The following is a 22,516-nucleotide window of genomic DNA, read 5'->3' on the forward strand; positions in this document are numbered from 1 at the left end:
AATGCCTGGGTTTGGTTGGCTCTCGGCTTTGTTTCTTGACTCCAACTTCCTGCTAATGCAGATCTTGGAAGGTTGGGATGATGACTCAAGTAGTTGGGTTCCCATGTGGGAGGTCTGTTGAATACCTGTTCCTGGCTTTGATGCTCTGGACAATTGGCTGACAGTTGAATCCAGGAGCCAGGAGCTTCACCTGGGTCTCCTGCATGGGTGTGATATCCAGCCTTATTAATAATTTTAATATTAATAATCTTGATGGGTTCTTGCCATCTATTTAGATAAGAATTCTGAATGCTGGCTGAAAATAAACCAGGTGGCATGGTAAGTTTTAACGTTTTATTCAGTGAGAGAAAGGCATAGCAAAGTGAGGGCTTTATTTAGGGGAGAAAGAAGTCTAGTAGCACAAGTTGGGTCCACATCAGGCAGAGAGCAGGCTGGGTGCCACATGGAGTAAGCATGCAAGCAGGAAAGCAGAGGCAGAGCAGAGGCCAAAAGATGGACGCCCAAAGGTGCAGGGCAACAAGGTGGGGCCCACCATGCTCCAGGCCTTTTATTCACTCCCAAAGGGGAGTGGTTACGTGGTCTAATTGGCAGGTGGGCTTCCAGGTGAGTTCAGGTAGGGGCGTGAGACCACACAGGGGGCATGGTGGAGGTCATGATCTCCCAGCTCACAAATATAATCAGTTTAATCCTATCTGCCTGCCTATATCAGGTACAAGGGCCCAAACACTTGGGCCATCCCCAACTGCTTTCCCTGGCACATCATCAGGAAGCTGTATTGGAAGTGGAGCATCTGGGACATGAACCATACCCCATATGGGACGCTGGCACAACACTGGCTCCGGTGTATGCTTTTTGTGTCCAATCTTAGAAACCTTTATCTGTGGTAAAAAGAATTCTAAGATGACCTCTGGTATAATTTCCTTTCCGTAAGTGTTGGCCAGACCTATTAATACAATGGGATTTTACTACAACTATTATGTAACATTGTCTGGCAAGAAGATTTTATAGATGTGTTTAAATTACTAATCTTTGGCACTAGGAAAAAAGGAAGATTCTACAGATAGGCCTGACCCAATCACATGAACCTTTAAATGTGAGCCCTCAAGTCAGAGTCAGGAGACTCAAAGGATTTGAAACACGAAAAACATTGGACAGAATACAGGCTTTGAAGATGGAGGTGGTCCTGTGTCAAGCACTGCAGGTATCCTCTAGGGTCTGAGAATGGCCTCTGGCTGAGAAATAGCAACGAAATAGGGACCTAAGTTCCACAACTACAAAGAGTTGAATTTTGCCTTAACGGTGTGGACTTGTAAGATCTCTAGAAGGGGATGAGGACGTAGGCTGGCCGATATCTGGAATTCATCCTTGTTGAAACCTGAGCAGAGAATCCCCTTTTGCTGTGTCCAGATTCCTGACTTCTAACTTTGTGATCATTTTTATGCAGTAATATAGAATTAATACACTAACTCAAGATCATGGAGATTCTTTATGCATTCTTATACTTTCAGCATTTGTATTGAGTCTAATATCCTTTCAAGTTAATTCTTGCGTGTTACATGAGGTTAAGGATCAAAGTTTATTTTTTTTCCCATGTTAGGTGTCTAGTTGTCCAGCACTGTTTGTAGGAAAGACTGTTCTGTCCCCATGGAATTAATAGAAAATTAGTTGATGAAATATGTGTGTGACTCTGGACACTCTAGTCTGTTCTCTTGAGTCATATCTTTTTTTTTTTTTTTAAGATTTATTTTTATTTATTTGAAAGACAGAGTTACAGAGAGAGGTAGAGACAGAGAGAGGTCTTCCATCCACTGGTTCACTCCCCAGATGGCTGCAATGGCCGGAGCTGTGCTTCTGAGTCTCCCACATAAGTGCAGGGGCCCAAGGACTTGGGCCATCTTCTGCTGCTTTCCCAGGCCATAGCACAGAGCTGGATCACAAGAGGAGCAGCCAGGACTAGAATTGGCACCCATATGGAATGCCAGTGCTTCAGGCCAGAGCTTTAACCTGCTGCGCCACAGTGCCAGCCCTGAGTCATATCTTAAACCCATAGAATACTGTCTTATTCACTATCAAGTAGCCTCTAGTTTTCTTTATGAAAATTGTTTTGGCTGTTAAAGTTCTTTTCATTTCATATAAATTTTGGAAATGGCTTGTCAGTTTCTACAAAACAGAACCTGCTGAGAATTTGGATAGACTTGCACTGAATTGGTAGACCAGTTTGGGACAAATTGACATCATAACAGTACTGTGTCTTTGATCTATGAACAGTTTATGCCTCTCCATTTATTTAAATTTAAGTCTTACATTCTGCAGTATTTTGTAATTTTCCATGCAAAAATTTGTGTGTCAGTTGTTAGGATTATCCATAAGTAATTAAAATTTTTAAAATCTTATTATAAATGGTATTTATAAAACTTAAACTTCAAAATATGCATTGTTAATATGTAGAGATACAATTCACATTTATGTGTTTGTTATATTGACCTTGTATTCTACAGTTTTTTATAAGCTTTTTAGTTCTGATTTTTTTTTTTTTTTTTTGTAGATTTCTTAAGGGTTTCTATCTATGAGGTGACACTTCTTATAAATACAGTTTAAGGGATGGGCATTTGGCACAGCAGTTACAGTGCATGTCTTCCAGAGTGCCTGATTTGAATCCTGGCTTTGTTTCTGATCTATCTTACTGCTAATGTGTATCCCAGGAAGCAGCAGGCTATGGCTGAAATGTTTGGATCATTGCCACTGGTATGGGAGACCCAGATTGAATTCCTGACTCCTGACTTTGGCTTGGCCCAGCTTGGCTGTTGAGGACATTTGGGGGAAGATCCTTCACTCTGTTTCTCTGTATCTTTCTACCTTTCAAATAAAATGGAAAAAAATGTATTTTGTTTTAAATTTAAGTATACTTTTAATTTCTTTTCCAATCTGGATATCTCTTTCTTTCTTTATTTTTTTTTTTACTTTGTTGTACTGACCAGGGCCATGCAATATTAAATAAAAGTATCAAGATTGGATATCCTTGCTTTGTACACAGTTTAGAAAGAATAATTCAGTATTTCACCATTAAGTATGACATTAGCTTTAAATTGTTCATAGCTGGCTTTTCAGGCCAACCAGACTGTCTTGTAATTCTTGTTTTGCTGAAAGGAGCTTATTTGCATTATAGGGTGAGAGAATATAAAGTGGCCTTGCTTTTTTTTTTTTTTTTTTTTTAAGGTTTATTTATTTATTTGAGAGGCAGAGTTACACACAGAGAGAGGGTAAAGACAGAGAGAGAGGTCTTCCATTCGCTGGTTTACTCCCCAAATGGCCATAACAGCTGGAGCTGAGCCGATCCGAAGCCAGGAGCCAGGCGTTTGTTCCAGGTCTCCCACGTGAGTGCAGGGCCCCAGGCAGTTGGGCCATCTTCCATCGCTTTCCCAGGCCGTAGCAGAGAGTTAGATTGGAAGTGGAGTCACCGGGACATGAACCAGTGCCCATATGGGATGCCAGCACCACAGTCAAAGGCTTAGCCCACTATGCCACAGCACTGGCCCCTGGCCTCGCTTTTTGAACTCAGCCATTTACAGTTTTAGCTCTATAATTTTTCTAGATTATGGAATTTTATTTATTTTTCTTTTCCTGGATAACATTTTAGACAAATTCTTCAAATCTATTTTCTAGTTTATTTTTCCTTTAGCTGTCTCTTCTTCAGTGGGTAAACCACCTATGTCATTATAGGTTTTAACAACTTTTTTCCCTGGAAGTTCTGCTTTTTTTCCCTGGAAGATTGTTCTGCTGTCTTTTATTTATTTATTTTTTTTAAGTGTTTTGTTCCTTCCTGTGGTTTTGATGCCTTTTACCTCTGTAATCCTTGTTAAACACTTATTTTATCATCTTTAGGAACCAGACCGTTTTCTTTTCTGATCCTGTGTGTTTTGTGCTGAGGGTTTCTCTCCATGGCAGTTGTATTGTTTTTACCAGGTGTTCTGGGGACTCACCAGCTGGGCCAGTTTTGTTAGTTTCCCTTCTGGAGATTCCTGCATGAAATGATGGAAGAAACTTGGACCTCAAACCGAGTGAACCATGTTTATGGCTTTAGATTCTCAAGGGGAGTCCAGACTGAATCAGACAAGCTTTCTTGTCCCCATGCTCTTGCAGGTGGAGTTTTGTTTTCTGATCTGTAGTTTTTGAGAGCACAGACCTTTGAGGACAACAACTTCCTGAGGGGTCTTAAGTCCAGCTGTCCACGTTTCTCAAGAACTTTTTCCTCTTTTCTCTTGCTTCTCATCTCCTTTTCTCTACCTCTCTTGGTAGAGACTAATGTTTCTCTACCTGTCTTGGTAGAAATTAAAGTTCCTGGGGACAGTAGAGAGGCTAGCTCATACCTCCAGCTACGACTTTTGGTTCACATTTTGTTTCATGCTACTGGAGGTTTTCCTGACTTTTTGAGAACTAAGCTAAGCTTTTTCAATGTATAGCCATGTACACATAATAATGTTCCAGTCAGTAGCAGATTGCCTAAGAGTTGAATTCAGAGTTCATGAAAAATGAATTTTTTTAGATTTATTTATTTATTTAAAGAGTTACAGACAAGGAGAGGTAGAGGCAGAGAGAGAGGTCTGCTGCTTCGCTCCCCAAATGGCCATAGTGGCTGGGGTTGGGCCTGTCCAAAGCCAGGAGCTAGGAGCTTCATCCTGGTCTCCTATGTGGATGCAGGGACCCAAGGACTTGGACCATCTTCCCCTGCTTTCCCAGGCACATTGGCAGTTAGGTGGATCTGAAGTGGGGCAGCCAGAACCCAAACCAGCACCCATATGGGATGCCAGCACTGTAGGCGTCAGCTTTACCTGCTATACCACAGTGCCAGTCCTGAAAAATGAGATTTAAAAAGTTTATTTTTGGTACAAAGCAATTTTGAAATTTATATATATATATTTTTTAATATTATTTTCTATGAACTTTGAAGACTTTTGTAGGCCCAGATTTCAAAAGTTTTTTGCATCAAAATTAACTCATTTTCTAATTCCATTTTCTGTGAACTTCATGAAGTATCCTCATATACTACAGTAGTCCCATAAGATTATATTGCATAATGGCATTGTTGCCATCTTAGTTTGTTTAGTGTACTCTAATGTTCACTCTGAGACAAAATCGCCAGAACCCAGAGCTTAATCCTCATACTGCACATGTGTGGCAGGGACCCAAACATGAACTGTCACCTGCAGCCTCCCAGCCTGGGGCCGGCACTGTGGCACAGCAGGTTAAAGCCCTGGCTTGCAGTGCCAGCATCCCATATGGGCACCAGTTTGAGTACCAGCTGCTCCGTTTCCAATCTAGCTCCCTGCTAATGCACCTGGGAAAGCAGCAGAAGGTGACCCAAGTCCTTGGGCCCCTGTACCCACGTAGGAGACCTGGAAGAAGCTCCTGGCACCTGACTTCAGATTGGCTCAGCTCTGGCAGTTGCAGCCATTTGGGGAGTGAACCAGCAGATGGAAGACCTGTCTCTCTTCTCTACCTCTGTCTGTAATTCTGTCTTTCAAATAAACAAAATAAATCTTAAAAAAATAAATAAATAAAAGTAGAGCATGACCTGGGCCCAGGCACTCTGATATGATATATAGTGGGCCTCTTAACCACTATACCAAATGCCCACCACCCTCCTCAGAGTGTGTATAAACTCATTTAAAGAATGAGTTTAATACTATAGAGAAATATTGGGTGTCAGCTAAATTTTAAAATTACTTTTTACATATTCATTTATTAATTTTTATTGATTTATATTTTGAGAGAGAAAGACAGAAACAGAAAGCGCTTCTATTTGCTGGTTCACTTCCTCAAATGCTTATAAAAGCCAGGACTGGGCCAGATCAAAGCTGGGAACTGGGAATTTAATTCAGGACTCTCATGTTGGTGGCAGGAACCCAATTACTTGAGCTGTCACCACTGCTTCCTGGGGTCTGCATTAGCAGGAAGCTGGAATCTGGAACTGGAACTGGGAATCAAACCCAGTTTGATCTCCCTATGAGAAATATAGGAATCCTCATCGGCATTGTAATCTCAAGACCAAATACCCACTCCTTAAATTCTATTTTTAAATGACAGCTCCTCTTTAAAAAAAGAGGTCAGGAGCCTGATTTTCCTGTCTGTTTCCTCAGGAAGCAAAAAGTCAGAAACTTGGTGAATAGCAAGACCAGTAGTTGCTATAGTAAGCACGGGACTTCCGGTCAGTGGCTCGTAACAGTGGGAAATGGAACCCTAGCAGTGTCTCTCCAATTTGCCTCAAGATTTTGTTCCCCATCTTTGGAATAGGGGCCTTTACTATAGTACAAATTGTGTTTTCTTATTTGTTTTATTTGCTTAGGTAATGACTGAAAGCCTCACTGGCTGTGTATCTTGAACCATTCTTAGGAGTTTCGTAATTAAGAGACAGTTATAATCCATTTAAAACAAGGCTTTAAAACTCCGGCCGTTGCCGCGGCTCACTTGGCTAATCCTCCGCTTGCGGCGCCGGCACCCCAGGTTCTAGTCCCGGTAGGGGCGCCGGATTCTGTCCCGGTTGCCCCTCTTCCAGTCCAGTTCTCTGCTGTGGCCTGGGAGGGCAGTGGAGGATGGCCTAAGTGCTTGGGCCCTGCACCAGCATGGGAGACCAGGAGGAAGCACCTGGCTCGTGGCTTCGGATCGGCACAACGCATTGGCCGTAGCGGCCATTTGGGGAGTGAACCAATGGAAGGAAGACCTTTCTCTCTGTCTCTCTCTCACTGTCTAACTCTGCCTGTCAATAAATAAATAAATAAATAAATAAAACTTTCCATTTGGTTTCCCCTTTCCTTGTGTAGCTGTTGGCATATAAGGCTGATAGGCTTATTCAGCCAGTGAGTGAGGGTGTAAATTATAAAGTCAGAAACCCTTGCCACCTACAGGATGCTTGTAGATAAGTTCTTTGGAAAAAAAATTTTTTTTTAAATATATTTGAAATGCTGAGGTACAGAGATAGAAGGAAAAAGAGAGAGAGGGAGGGAGGGAGGGAAGAAGGGAATGAGAGATCTTCCATCTGCTGATTCACTCCCTAAGTGATTGCAATGGCTAGGCCTGGGCCAGACCCAAGCCAGAAGCTTCATCCCATTCTCCCACATGGTTGCAGGGGCCCAACGATTTGGGCCGTCCTCTTCTGCTCTTAGGAGTCGGATCGGAAGTGGAGCAGCCGGGATTTGAATTGGCACCCATATGGGATGCCGGCGCTGCAGGTGGCAGTTTTAACTGCTATGCCGTAGTGCTTACTACTTTTTTTTTTCTCTTTAAACTTCACTGTCAAGTTCAAAGAGAAGCTTAAAAAAAAAATGTGTTTATTTATTTGAAAGAGTGACGGAGAGAGAGTGGGGGAGAAGGAGACATAGCTTCCATCTGCTGGTTCACTTCCCAGATGACTACAACGTCCAGGGATGGGCCAGACTGAAGCCAGGAGCCTGGAACCTCATCCGGGTCTCCCACAAGAGTGTGTCTCATACACAGGCACAGATGGATGGGCCATCTGCCGCTGCTTTCCCAGGAGCATTAGCAGGGAGCTGGATTGGAAGTGGAACAGCCAGGACTTGAACTGGTGCTCATATGGGATGCTGGCATTGCAAGTGTTAGCTTAACCTGCTGAACCAAAACACTGGCCCCAGAAGCCTTTTTTTAAAATATTTATTTGAAAGGCAGAGTGACAGAGAAGAGGCACAGAGAGAGAGAGATCTTCAACCTCTGGTTCACTCCCCAGTTGCCTCCAGTAGCTAAAGCCAAGCGCCAGGAACTCCTTCTGGTTTCCCACATCGGTGGAGGGACCCAAGTATTGGGTCATCATCCGCTGCCTTCCCAGATACATTAGCCAGAAGCAGAGGAACCAGGACTTGAACCAGCACTCTGATAGCAGATACAGGTGTCCCAAGCAGCAGCTTAATCCACTGTGCCACAAAGCCTGCCCCGAAACCAGAGTTTAAGATTCAGATTAGTAGGATACACAATGGCTTTTCCTGGCTGTGAGATGTTCTTTTTTTTTTTTTTTTTTTTTTTGGATAGGCAGAGTGGACAGTGAGAGAGAGAGACAGAGAGAAAGGTCTTCCTTTTGCCGTTGGTTCACCCTCCAATGGCCGCCGCGGCCGGCGCGCTGCGGCCGGCGCACCGCACCGATCCGATGGCAGGAGCCAGGAGCCAGGTGCTTTTCCTGGTCTCCCATGGGGTGCAGGGCCCAAGCACCTGGGCCATCCTCCACTGCACTCCCTGGCCACAGCAGAGGGCTGGCCTGGAAGAGGGGCAACCGGGACAGAATCCGGCGCCCCAATCGGGACTAGAACCCGGTGTGCCGGCGCCGCAAGCGGAGGATTAGCCAAGTGAGCCGCGGCACCGGCCGAGATGTTCTGTTTTGAAGTAGGGAAACAACATGAAGAAAACCTTTTTATAAATTGCCTGTAGTGTTCTAGGCATTGTTCTAGGCTCTGTGGGAATTATTAAGATAGTTTTTAACCTCAGGGATCTTACTGTCAGTTATGATAGGCCATAATACAGTTACAGAAGTAGATGTCAACTACTTTGCTAGAGGTAATGATTTAATCTGGTGGCTAAAGGAAGGGAAGTAATTGATACACAGGAATTCCTGGTTTGGGCAAGGAGGTGGACCAGGATTGGCAAACTATGACCCGCTGCGCCACAGTGCCTGCCCCTGTATTATTTCTTTATCAAGGTAAATACACTCAATTTATGTGCCAGTTGGGTTCTCCAGGAAGCAGATACTGAGATGAAATTGGAAGGCATGGGGCCGGCACCTGCAGTGCTGGCATCCTATGTGGGCGCCAGTTCGTGTCCCTGCTGCTACACTTCTGAATCAGCTCCCTGCTAATGCGCCTGGGAAAGCAGTGGAGAGCAGTCCACATCCTTGGGCCCCTGCACCTACCTGGGACTTTCGAAAGAAGCTTGTGGCCCCTGGCTTCAAATCAGCCCAGCTCCAGCCATTTTGGCCATTTGGGGAGTGAACCAACAGATAGAAGACCCCTCAATCTCTTTCTCTCTCTCTGCCTCTCTCTAACTCTGCCTTTCAAATAAATAAATCTTGAAAGAGAGAGAGAAAAAAAATTAATTAATTAATTAATTAATTGGAGGGCATAAGACTTGTTGAGGAGTAATGCCTGTGAAGAAAAAGGGAAGGCAGCAGGGTAAGGTATGTGAACCACTAAACTGCAGTGCCTGCCCAGGTTGCCCAGTAGAGCAGTATTGGACAGAAATGGCTAGGCCCTTGGACCACCATATTGACCAGTCATTGGCTGGGAGCAGTCCTGAGGAAGATTGGATTCTGTAGAAACTAATGACAGGAAGCCGTCAGCTGACAGCACTCCTTGCAGCTGAACTGTAGTCCTTTCTTGAAGGGAAATTTCAGCAGTTGTTTGTGTATGTTTGCGGCCATTTGGAAAGTGAACCAGTGGATGGAAGCTCACTTGCTCTCTCTCTCTCTGTGTCTGCCTCTCTCTGTAACTCTGCCTCTCAAATAAATAAATAATTCTTTTAAAAAAATCTTTTTAAGTGGCTATATAGTGTTAAAACAAGTGCTTATTCTTACTTTACATATCCATTCCCTAGGTATCTAAATGTCATATATTAATAAAAATTCAGCAATGAGCATCTTTTATTTTTCTTTTAGATTTACTTTTTATTTGAAAGGCAGAGTGACATAGAGCTATCTTCTATCCACTGGTTCACAACAGCCAGGGTTGGGTCAGACTGAAGTGAAGAGCCAAGAACTCTGTCCAGGTCTGCCATGTGAGTAGCAGAGATCAAGCACTTGAAGCTGGATCAGAAGCAGAGTAGCCCAGACTCAAACCAGGCTCTCCAGTATGGCAGCTTAACCCACAGAACCCATCCTGTATAAGGTTTTTTTTACAAAGCTGTTTAGGATTAAATAGGTTGAAGCATGTAAGCATGTAAGGTTGTCTTTTAGAGTATCAATGCAAGGTGTGTCCACAACCAGTGGCATCAGGTCCTCAATAATATTGCATCTTGTTTTCGTTGTTGTTGTTGTTGTTGTTGTTGTTGTTTTTTAAGGTTTATTTATTTTAAAGGCAGAGTTACATAGAGAGAGAGGTCTTCCATCCACTGGTTCACTCCCCAAATAGCCACAGTGGCCTGAGCAAGGCCGGGCCAAAGCCAGGACCATCCTCCGCTGCTTTCCCAGGCTCATTAGCAGTGAGCTGGAACAGAAATGGAGCAGCTGGGACTGGAACCAGCTCCTATATGGGATGCCAGCATTGTAGCAGTAGCCTAACCTGTTATACCACAATGCTAGCCCTGATCTTGTTTTCTTAATGCTAACTAATTAGCTGAAGACCATGTCTTGTCTGTTTCCGACCTGCCATCTAGTGTTTGGTGGGCTGTGGATTGAATTAAGAAAGGAATTGGGGAAGATAATGGTGAGAATGAGGGCTCCAGAACCAGGTTGACCAGGTTCAGATTTGGGCTCTGCTGTTTACCTTAATGCTTTGTGACTTGGGGCAATTCTCTGCTTTGGCTTTTTCAGGGGCAATAACATGAGGGGTCTTCTAAAAGTTTCTGGAAAATGCATATATAGAAAGCTGTTGCATAGATTTAAAATTTTTTTGCACCCAAACTTACCTTTTAATTCCATTTTCCATGACTTTCTTGAAATCCCCTCATAAAATCTCTTGTACAGCTGTTTTTGAGAGTTATGTGAGCTGGAGCACATAAAAACACTTTGGAATCTGGCCCACTGCATATGCTTAAATTTCAGGTATTATTAGATATTTGTTTATTTTAGTGTTTCAGGAATTAGAATGGGTGATAACTCATTTTAACTCAAACTCTTTTCTGAGAGAAAAACAAGGCTTAAAACAGTTAATAGATTTGACCTGGATCTCTTAGCTCTCAGGAATTGCAGAGATCACACATGAAGGTAGGTCTTTGAGATTTAATTTTTATTATTTATTTGAAAGGCAGAGTTATAGAAAGAGAGGAGAGAGATATCTTCATCTGCTGGTTCATTCCTGGGAGGGCTGGGAGCCAGAAACGCAATCGAAGTCTCCCACATGGGTGGCAGAGACCATTTGGGGAGTGAACCAGAGGAGGGAAGATATCTCTCTCTCTCTCCCTCTCTCTCTCCTCTCTCTCCTCTCTCCCTCTCTCTCTCTCTCCCTCACTCCTTCTCTCCTTCTCTCTCTGTAACTCTGCCTTTCAAATAACCATTCACTGGTTCACTCCCAAAATGGCTGCAATGACTTGAGCTGGGCTGGTCTGAAGCCAGGAGCCAGGAGCTTCTTCCAGGTCTCCCATATGGGTGCAGGGGCCCAAGCACTTGGGTCATCTGCTGCTGCTTTCCCAGGCCCATTAGCAGGTAGCTAGATGGGAAAGGTAGCAGTTGATACTCAAACCAGCACCTATATGGGCTGCCAGCATTGCAGGTAGAGGCTTAGCTGACCCTTGAAGGTAGATCTCTGACCAAATGCAAGGTTTTTTAGCCTTGGCACTACTAACACTTGGGATCAGGTAATTCTTTGTTATGGGGGACTGTCTCTGTAAGATGCTTCACAGCATCCCAGGCCTCTACCCATTAGATGCCAGTAGTACACAGTTCCCTTGCCCTCAGTTATAACAAGTAAAACTATCTTCAAACATTACCAAATGCCTCCTGGAGTGTGCAGTAGCTAATGGCACATAAATGATGCTGCAGTGGCATAGTCTAAAGTTTGGGGACAAGGAAGGCCTCATCTCTCACTGAATTCATTCATCATGAGCTTTTCAGTGATCTGAATTATTTAAGATGGAGCATTTTTGGGGCTCCTGGAATTCTAAGCACACTTCTATGAAACATCTTGTTAGAGTACACTTCTCTCCTCAGAACAATAGTGTTTAAATAGGGCTGTTTTATATTTCTAAAAGCCTTTCCCCCTTTGGTTTCAGGTGACACAACTAAAATAAAATTATTTATGGAATTCCAATGAGTGGTGATGGATATGCAGTTCAAATAACTAAGGTAAGAGAAGTAAAACCAGAGCTGTGAAGAGGCTCTGTCAGCCAAGTTGGCGTCCTCACAAAATAAAACTAAAATTGAGTTCTTTCCCACTCCGTTTTATTCCCAAGTTATAAAATTAGCTTATTTTTATTAAAAACATAATTATAATCCTTTAGGATGATGGTCATGGCATTTGGAACAGTGGTTAAGGTGCCAATTGGAATGCCCGCATCCTATGTCAGAGTGTCTGAGTTTGAGTCTCGCTTACACTTCCAATCCAGCTTCCTGCTGATGTGCACCCTGGGAGGCAGCAGATGATGCCTCTAGTACATGGATCCCTGCCATCTGAATGGTGTTGCTTCAGCCTGGCCCAGCCCTGGGTGTTGTGGGCATTTGGGGAATGAACCAGCAGATATAGGATATTCTCTCTCTCTCTCTCTCTCTCTCTCTTTCAAATAAATGAAAGATTAATTAAAACTTTTAAAAGACCAAAGTCAATGCACTGCCATACTGGCATTGTTAAACTAAAGCTTCTGTGATGTGGCACAGATTATCTCCAACTTCTGAGAGGAAATGTAAACCTAGACTACAGCCTAGGAAAATTATTTGGCAATATCTACTAAAATTAAACATATGAGTGGATCCTGTAACCCAGGAATTCTATTTATTCCTAGTATTTATTAGTGAAAAATGAAAACAATCTACACAAAGACACATGTAAACTGTGTGGCTTTATGACAACCAAGAAAAAAATAGAATAATCAAATATCCTTAAACAGGTGCATAGTTAAATAATAAATAAACTGTAATATATTCATAGAATGGAATTCTATTCAGCAGGAAAAAGGCAAAACCAATTCTCACACCTGAATGAATCAGAAAAGTCAGCTGTGGTTCAATCAAACTAAACCATGATGATAGAAATCAGGCTGTCAGTTGTTCTGGCAAGAGATGGGAGTTTGTCACTGGAGGGAGATGTAAGAGAACCTCTACAGCACTGAAAAGGTTTTATCTTTGCATGTGGACATACACGTATTTCTTTTCTTTCTCTCTCTCTCTTTTCTTGTGGTAACATACACTTAACATAAAATTTATCATCTAGGAGCCAGCATTGTGACATAGCAGATAAAGCTGCCACGTGTGATGCCAGTATCCCATATGGGCACCAGTTCGTGTCCTAGCTGGTCTACTTCCAATCCAGCTCCATGCTAATGGCCTTGAAAAAGCAGTGGAAGATGGCCTAAGTGTTAGGTCCCCCTTGCCACACATATGGGAAACCCAGTTGAAGTTCCTGGCTTCAGCCTGACTCAGCCCTAGCTGTTGCAGCCATCTGAGGAATGAACCAGCAGATGGAAGATCTCTCTATGTCTTTCCGTCTCTCTGTAATTCTGACTTCCAAATAAATGTAAAAAATTTTCAATTTATCATCTCAACCATTTTCAGTGTATTAATTCAGTGGCATTAGCTACATTCATGCTATTGGGCAGCCATCCCCACCATCCATCCCAGAACCACCTCTGCAGCTGCAGCTCTGCCCAGTTAACAGTCACGCCCCTTTTCTCCCTCTGCCAGCCCCTGGGAATCTCTCTTTGATTTTCCATGTCTGGGAATTTGACAACTCTTCTTTGTGTCTGAATTATTTCACTTAACATAGTGTTCTCCATAGTCATCCATGTTGTAGCATGTGTCAAAATTTCTTTTTAAGGTTGAGTGATAGTGCATTGTAAATGTATATGACATTGTTTGTTGATTACATTTTTTGACTGTTGTGACTAGTGCAGCCCTGACCATGGATTTACAAACATCTCTTCAAGTCCCTACTTTTAAACTTTTGGGTATATACTGAAAAATTAAATTGCTGGAATATGTGGTAATTTTATGTTTAATTTTTGAAGAACCACCATATGTATTGTTTGCCATTGTGGGCATACCATTTTATGTTTCCACAAACAGTGGACAAGGCCTCCAGTTTCTCCACATCCTACTTTTTGATAGCCTTCATAATTATAGGTTATATGCCTATATTACTGGTTTCTTTTTTTGTTTGTATTTTAAATGAAGTTGATTTCGTCCTTCTGCGGGTGGTGAGGGGAAATCTCTTCTGTACCACTGTCCTAGCTCTGGTAGCCTCCGGCATTCCTTAGTTTGTGCTAGATGGCATTCCCTCTGTATCTTAACATCATCTTCTTTCATATCTGTCTTTCGTGTCTGAATTTCCCTGATTTATAAGTATAGCAGTTGATTGGATTAGGGCCCACCTTAATGGGCTCGTTTTGATCACCTGCAGAGACCCTTTTTCTACATAAGGTGACATTCACAGGTACTGAGGGGGGTTAAGACCGTAACATCATTGTTGATTCAACCCAGTAACATGTTGGTCACCTTTTAATTTTCAGCTATTTTTGTTTTATTTGAGAGAGAACTCCCATCCGTTGGTTTGTTCTCCAAATGCCTGTGATTGCTGGGACAGGAGTCAGGAACTGGGAAAATAATCCAGGTCTCCCACGTGGGTGACAGGAACCCCGTTGCTTGAGCCATCACTGCTGCCTCCCAGGGACTGCATTGGTGAGAAGCTGGAATCAGGAGCCTGGGTACTACAAAGCTGGCATCTTAACCAGCAGGCTGAAGGCCTCACTTCAGCAGGGTTTTGTGACTGTCCCATTTTGTCAGATGAGGAATGTTAATACCCTAACCTTCTGTCAGGCTTCTGACATTTCCCCACTGTGTGTGTGTGGGAGGGGGAGGCTTTATTTCCTCTTTTTAATATTTTTCTTTTTTAAAATTAAACTAATTGATTCAATCTTTTATTTACTTGGAAGATAGAGAGGCAGAGATGGATACAGAGGGATCTCGCATGCTCTGGTTTCACTCCCTAAATGCCTGTAATGGCTTGGGTTGGGCCAGGCCAGAAAATGAACTTTATGCGGGTCTACTGTGTGGGCAGCAGGGAACGTACTTGAGCTATCACTTGCTGCTTCCTAAATGTGCATTAACAAGAAACTGGAAACAGGAGTGAGTGGGGTTGAAACCCAGGCAATCTGATAAATGGTGTCTTAATGGCTATGCCATGTGCCTGCCCCACTTTTCCGTTGAACCTGTTAAAATTGTTGAGCTCTGCACTCTGTCCTGAACACAGCCAAGCCTTTCATAGTGTTAGCAACTTTCATGATTTAGCAAATAGTACATGTTTACATGATTTTAGCTGAGTACATCTTGTTCATTATCAGGCCAAGTGGTGTTTTCTGGGTTTATATTTCATGTTTTATGGGTTCAGTGTTGGATTGTGGGCTATCTAAAGAAGAAAATGCTGGCCGGCGCTGTAGCTCTCTTGGCTAATCCTACGCCAGCAGCACCGGCACCCCGGGTTCTAGTCCCACCCGGTTGGGGCTCCGGATTCTGTCCCAGTTGCTCCTCTTCCAGTCCAGCTCTCTGCTGTGGCCTGGGAGTGCAGTGGAGGATGGCCCAGGTCCTTGGGCCCTGCACCCTCATGGGAGACCAGAAGGAAGCACCTGGCTTCTGGCTTCGGATCAGTGCAGCACGCTGGCCGCAACGCGCCAGCCATAGTGGCTACTTGGGGGGTGAAGCAATGGAGAAGGAAGACCTTTCTCTTTCTCTCTCTCTCTCTCTAACTCTGCCTGTCAAAAAAAAAAAAAAAAGAAGAAGAAAAGAAAAAAATTAATTTTCTTTTTTAAAATATAAATTGCTTCTGATTGTATATTTTATGTTGTATAATTCCGCCCTCCCCCCCTCCAAGTTTCTGATTATCTTTTTTTCTTGTCTATTTGTCCATAATCTCACTTCTCCCTATGCTCTCTTTTTTTTTTTTTTTTTTTTTTTGACAGGCAGAGTGGACAGTGAGAGAGAGAGACAGAGAGAAAGGTCTTCCTTTTGCCGTTGGTTCACCCTCCAATGGCCGCCGCGGCCGGCGCGCTGCGGCCGGCGCACCGCACCGATCCGATGGCAGGAGCCAGGAGCCAGGAGCCAGGTGCTTTTCCTGGTCTCCCATGGGGTGCAGGGCCCAAGCACCTGGGCCATCCTCCACTGCACTCCCTGGCCACAGCAGAGGGCTGGCCTGGAAGAGGGGCAACCGGGACAGAATCCGGCGCCCCGACCGGGACTAGAACCCGGTGTGCCGGCGCCGCTAGGCGGAGGATTAGCCTAGTGAGCCGCGGCGCCGGCCTCCCTGTGCTCTCTTGAATCAAATCCAGTCCAAGCTATACTTGGATCCCAAGTGTAATCTGTTTATATACTCTAGTCTAGGACCAGTTTGGACTAAGTGTTTTCAGGTTGTCTACACAATTGTATTCTTGGAATTTTCTTTCTGTTTGAGCTGAAGTTTATAACTTCCTGAAAGAAAAGGTACATGTCAGATAACTGTGACTGTTTCTGGTGTCTCTTCTTTCCTGTTGTTGGAGTGATGGTTTGGTTGGGTAAAGAATCCTAGGTTGTAGATTATTTTTCCTCAGAATTTTGAAGCCTGTGCTCCATTTCTTCTGGCATCCATTGTTGCTTACAAGAAATAGAAAGGTTCATTTTGTTTCCTATAGGAAATTCGTGTGTCTCCTCTCCCAGCCACCGCCCCACCCTTACACTTCTCTTTTGTATTCTGGAATTCCGTAGTGCTATAATAGACTAGCACCTTAATCCGGAGACTCATAATTTTCATATTTAGTGAATTAGTTGATGCTATTTTTTGTAAAACAGTGACTTCCCCTCCATTTTTTGCTTGTTTCTATTAGAAACTCTAATGTTGAGCCTGTTACACACTTTGCCTGTTTTCTGTAAGATTGTCATGACCTTATCTCTTAATTTTCCATTGAGTTTTTTGCAGTTACTTTTATTCTTACTAAATATTTACTTATTGGACCCGGCACCATGACTCACCTGGCTAGTCCTCTGCCTGCGGTGCCGGCATCCCATATGGGCACCGGGTTCTAGTCCTGGTTGTTCCTCTTCCAGTCCAGCTCTCTGCCGTGGCCCAGGAGGGCAGTGGAGGATGGCCCAAGTGCTTGGTCCTGTACCCTCATGGGAGACCAGGAAGAAGCACCTGGCTCCTGACTTCGAATCGGCACAGCGCCAGCTGCAGCAGCCATTTGGGGAGTGAACCAACGGAAGGAACACCTTTCTCTCTGTCTCTCTCTCTGTTTGTAACTCTACCTGTCAAATATATAAATAAAATATTTACTTATTTATTTATTTTAAAAGCAAATAGATCTTCTATCCACTGGCTGGGCTAGGCCAAGCCAAGAGTCAGGAACTCCTCCCAGATCTCTCTGTGGGTGACAGGAGCTCCAGTACTTGAGTCATCATCTGTTGCTTCCCAGACACATTAGCAGGGAGCTGGATCAGAAGCAGAGTAGCCAGGACTTGAACCAGTACTCCTATGTGGACCATGACGAGCTCAGCAAAATACATGTAAAAGAGATGATTGACACATGTACATTACATATATTTGAGAGTATTTAAAAAAGGTCGTGGAAAAATGGGATTAAAAGATAAGTTTATTTTGGTACAAAATAATTTTCAAAGCCATATGTAGTTTTCTCATAATACACATTTTCCATGAACATTTTAAAGACCCTTTATATATTGAACAGGATTGATGAACACAGACATCCTGGCCATGTCCACGACTTGTGTGTAAAGTATTCAGACTTTAGATTTTTTGAGATGCCTTTTATTGTGTAGATTTCAACTATTCCACCTTTGTTAAGAATTTCTTCTATGATAGACTTAGATTGTGTGAGAAGCTTTTTCTGCCTCAGTTGATAAGGTCACATAGAATCTAGACTTTTCTTCTTTTTTAAATTTTCTTTTAATTTATTATTTATTTCCATTTTATTTGAGGGCTCAGAGAGACAGATAAAGATCTTCCATCTGCTAATTTACTCTTCAAATGTGCACAACAGCCAGGGTTGAATCAGGCTGAAACCAGGAGCTTGGAACTCAATCCAGGTTTCTCACATGGGTGACAGGGAACCAAGTACTTGGGCTATCACATGCTGCCTCGCGGGGTATCCATTAGTAGGAAGCTGAAATTGGAACTGGAACCAGGACTTGAACCCAGGCACTCAAATATGGGCTGCAGGTCATCTAAGCAGTATTTTAACCATGGCACCAAAAACCATCCCAAGTTTTTTCTTTGAACTTTTGGCTCACACTGATTTTTCAGATTTATTTATTGGGGCTGGCGCCATGGCGCAGTAGGTTAATCCTCCACCTGCAGCACTGGCATCCCATATGGGTGCCAATTCGAGTCCCAGCTGCTCCTCTTCCAATCCAGCTCTCTGCTATGGCCTGGGAAAGCAATAGAAGATGGCCCAAGTCCTTGGGTCCCTGTACCCGTGTGGGAGACTGGGAAGAAACTCCTGGCTCCTGGCTTCAGATTGCTGCAGCTCCGGCCGTTGCAGCCATCTGGGGAGTGAACCAATGGATGGAAGACCTTTCTCTCTGTCTCTCCCTCTCACTGTCTATAATTCTACCTCTCAGATAAATCAATCAATCAATCAATCAATCAATCTGGAAGTCAGAGTTACACAAAGAAAGGGGAGGCAGAGAGAGAGGTCTTCATCTGCGGGTTCACTCCCCAGATGGCTGCAACAGCTGGAGCTGCACCGATCTGAAGCCAGGAGCCAGGAGCTTCCTCCAGGTCTTCCCACGTGGGTTCAGGGTCCCAAGGACTTGGGCCATCTTCTACTGCTTTCCCAGGCCACAGCAGAGAGCTGGATGGGAAGTGGAGCAGCTGGGACCTGAACTAGCGCCCATGTGGGCTGCTGGGACTGCAGGCGGCAGCTTTACCCATTACGCCACAGCACTGGCCCCTCATACTGATTTTTTTTTTTAATTTCTTGGGATAAAGCCCACTTGGTCACAGCATATTATTCTTTTTACATATTCCTACAGTTTGGTAATCTGCTGAGGATTTTTGTGTCTGTGATTATGAGGGAAATTGGTCTTTCTGTTTTCTCTTTGTTCACTTTCTGGTTTTATTATCAGGATATTGCTGGCTTTAAAAGCCAAGTTAGGAAGTATTGTGTTTTTTGGAAGAGACTGTGTAGAACTGGCATTATTTTTTCTTAGGATGTTTGATAGAATTTGCTAGTGAGGCAGTCTGGGCCTGATGATTTATTTTTCAGGAATTCAACATTTCTTTAAAATTATGAGAGTTTTGGTAGTTGTAATTTTCAAAAATTAGTCCAATTGGCTGGATAAATTGTTGGATTTTTGTATGTAAACTTAGTCATAGTATTCCCTTTTCTTACTAATGTCTGTGGAATCTATAATGAAATGTCTTCTTTTTAAAGTTGTAAACGTTTATTTTATAAGCCAGGATATGATCTATCTTGGTCGGTGCTCCATGGATTCTTGAAAAGATTATACATTCTGCTTTTGTTGTATGAAATGTCTAAATGTCAGTTTCTTGTAGATTGATGGTGTTGTCCAGGTTTTTGTAGTGTTGCTGATTTTCTGTGCAGTGGTTCTGTCAATTCCAAAAGCCAGCTGTTGAACTCTCAACTATAATTATTGATTAGCCAGTTTCTCCTTTCAGTTGTATTGGGTTTTGTTTCATACATTTTGACGCTCTGTTCTTTCATGCATACATATGCAGAATGTCTAGGTCTTGATGATTTGACCCTTTTATCATTATGTATTATTCCTCTTTGTCCTTGATAATTTTCCTTGCTCTAAAGAATATCTTATCTGTTATTAATATATCCTCTTCAGCACAGCTTTTTGTTTGTATGTGTGTTTCATTTTTTTTTTATTTGACAGGTACAGTGTGAGAGAGAGAGACAGATAGAGAGAAAGGCCTTCCCTCCGTTGGTTCACCCCCCAAAAGGCCGCCACGGCCGGTGCTGCACCGATCCGAAGCCAGGAGCCAGGTGCCCCTTCCTGGTCTCCCATGTGGGTGCAGGGGCCCAACCACCTGGGCCATCCTCCACTGCCCTCCCAGCCACAACAGAGAGCAGGACTGGAGGAGGAGCAAACGGGACTAGAACCCGGAGCCCATATGGGATACCACCGCCACAAGCGGAGGATCAACCAAGAGAGCCACAGCGCTGGCCCCATAGCACAGCTTTTTTTAAATTAGTGTTTGTATCTTTATTTATTTTTTTGAAAATTAATAGACTTTAGAGCCGGCGCCGTGGCTCAATAGGCTAATCCTCCACCTTGCGGCGCCGGCACACCGGGTTCTAGTCCCGGTTGGGGCGCCGGATTCTGTCCCGGTTGCCCCTCTTCCAGGCCAGCTCTCTGCTATGGCCAGGGAGTGCAGTGGAGGATGGCCCAGGTGCTTGGGCCCTGCACCCCATGGGAGACCAGGAAAAGCACCTGGATCCTGGCTCCTGCCTTCGGATCAGCACGGTGCGCCGGCTGCAGCGGCGGCCATTGGAGGGTGAACCAACGGCAAAGGAAGACCTTTTTCTCTCTGTCTCTCTCTCTCACTGTCCACTCTGCCTGTCAAAAAAAAAAAAAAAAAATTAATAGGCTTTAAAAAGCAGTTTCAGATTTATGGAAAAATGTACTGGAAACTACAGGGTTCCCATGTACCTCAAACTCCTTCTTCCTCAGTCCCCATTTCCCGTCTGATTAACAACTTGCTTTAGTGTGATGTTTGTTACAGTTGGTACATTATTATTACCTAAAGGCCACAGTTTACATTAGGGTTCATTCTTTGAGTTGTCCATTCTGAGTTCAGACAAATGTGTATGACATGCATCCATCACTAAAGTATTGTATAAATAGAGAACTGTTTTACTGTTGTAAAAATCCCCCGTGCTCTACCTGTTGTTCCTCCCTCCCTTCCTCCCCCTGAAGGATTTAAAATACAGATTTCTCCGGCTCTCCTCACCTGGTTCTGAGTTGGGCTTGCATTGGAGATGGGAGACAACTCCAACCACATCCTCCACTACAGAGGAGAGGAAGGGGGCTGCCTCGTTCTCACAGAGCTGGTTCAGAGACAGACTTTGTGTATAATTTCTGCGCCACAGTGCCTGGTGAGGAGAGTGGGGGACAACCCTTTGTCTGGAGTAGAGCGGGCATGATCAAAGTACTTCTGCCCTGCTGAGCTGCCCCTTTGCTAGCCCTTGGCTGGTCTGGGGCATGTCCAACCCATGGGCCTTACGAGGCCCACAGAGTTGCTTGGTAGGACTTGAAATGCAGTGTTTGCAGCAGGTTCACTTTTCAGTTGGTAGTTTTTAAGTCCTGCAAATGATGTTACAAGTATCCAAATGGCCCTTGGCAGGAAAAAGGGCCCTCCCCTGGGAGAAAACAGGCTTTTCATAGTTCTTTCTTGCCTGTGCTCAGATGTTTTGGAGCTGTGGGTCACTCCTCAGCTTAGACTAGGACATATTAGAGCAGTCATACCAAACAAAACAGAAAATTGCTGGGTCGGTCTTTGTGTCCCAATCCTTCTTTCTTAGCTTTTCTTTGATTTTTCAGTCTTGTGAGTTGCTTTATGAATTTTGTCCAAAGTTTTTGGTTTGTAATTATTGGGAGGAATAAAGTAAAGTATGTTTACTGCATCTTATTCTGAACTATAAATCCCCATTGCAGTTTTAACTTTTTTATTTTTGAGAGACATAAAGAGACAGATCCCATCTGCTGGCTCACTCCCCAAATGCCTGCAAGTGCTGGGGCTGGGCCAGGCTGAGGCTGGGAGCCAGAAACTCAATCCAAGTATCCCACGTGGGTGGCAGAGACCCAATTACTTGAGCCATCACCTGCTGCCTTGCAGGCTACACATTAGCAGGAAGCTGAAATCAGGAGCAGAGTCGGTGCTTGAATCCAGGTGTTCCTGATAAGTCAAAGCCCCTCCCCACACACACCACCACCACCATTGCAGGTTTTTTGTTTTTATTGGAACACAACCATACTCATTTGTTTACTCATTTTCTGTGGCTTATTTCGATGAAAATCAGCAGAGTTGAGTAGTTGCTGCAGAGACTGTATTCTAGCCCCTGTGCTAGAAGATTAGCAAATCGTAATGATGATAGCCAGCATACTTTTCTTATCCTGCTTTGGTGACAGTGATTTCAGTGTCTGGCTTTTCAATATGTTGTTTGCTGTTATTTCAAAACAGATTTTCCTCAGCTGAAAGATTCTTTTGTTTCTGGTTTCTAAGGATTCCTTTAGGTCTTTCTCTCATAGACCTGGTTCTTTTCCTCTGTCAGCTGACTCATTGAATGGCACCTACTAAGCAAACTAGAGGCCCAGGAAGATAGCATTTGATTTCTCTCCCCTTCCCCCCGCCAAGAGCAAATCCACTGTCAAGTCCTATGCAGTTTACCTCCTGATTATCTTCTTACCTATATCTCCACCAGAAACCTAGTCTTCTAACCAGCTGCCTTATCCACTGATCTATCCTGTGTACTCAGCCAGGCTGTTCATTCCAAAATGCAGACCAGGTAAGTCACTCTCATGCTTCTGTTCTTTGAAGACTTCTTAACAGAAAACCCCCCTGCCTTGTGTGGTCTGTCCTGTGTACGTCTCCAGACGCCTCTGGTCCCATCTTCCCCTTGCTCTTTGTGTTTCCAACACAGTGGT

At 43.8% G+C, this 22,516-nt stretch overlaps 1 protein-coding gene across 12 annotated transcripts in view; it reads left to right on the forward strand.

Moving 5' to 3' along the window:
* Positions 1-22,516, forward strand: part of PTPRA (protein tyrosine phosphatase receptor type A) — a 154,509-nt gene that overhangs the window by 37,357 nt on the left and 94,636 nt on the right. For 8 of the 12 annotated variants that reach the window (XM_089308164.1, XM_008256241.5, XM_089308168.1 and 5 more), the window contains one exon: positions 11,920-11,992. The exons of the other annotated variants lie outside the window; for them this stretch is intronic. In XM_089308164.1, coding sequence (XP_089164290.1) covers positions 11,957-11,992 — 36 coding nt within the window. In that variant the 5' untranslated portion in view covers positions 11,920-11,956. Of the gene's footprint in view, positions 1-11,919; positions 11,993-22,516 lie in introns of those variants that run through there. 12 annotated transcript variants of the gene reach the window in all.

Source organism: Oryctolagus cuniculus, chromosome 11 (genome assembly GCF_051225735.1).
Source record: "Oryctolagus cuniculus isolate XC-2025 breed Fujian yellow rabbit chromosome 11, ASM5122573v1, whole genome shotgun sequence".
NCBI lineage: Eukaryota > Metazoa > Chordata > Mammalia > Lagomorpha > Leporidae > Oryctolagus > Oryctolagus cuniculus.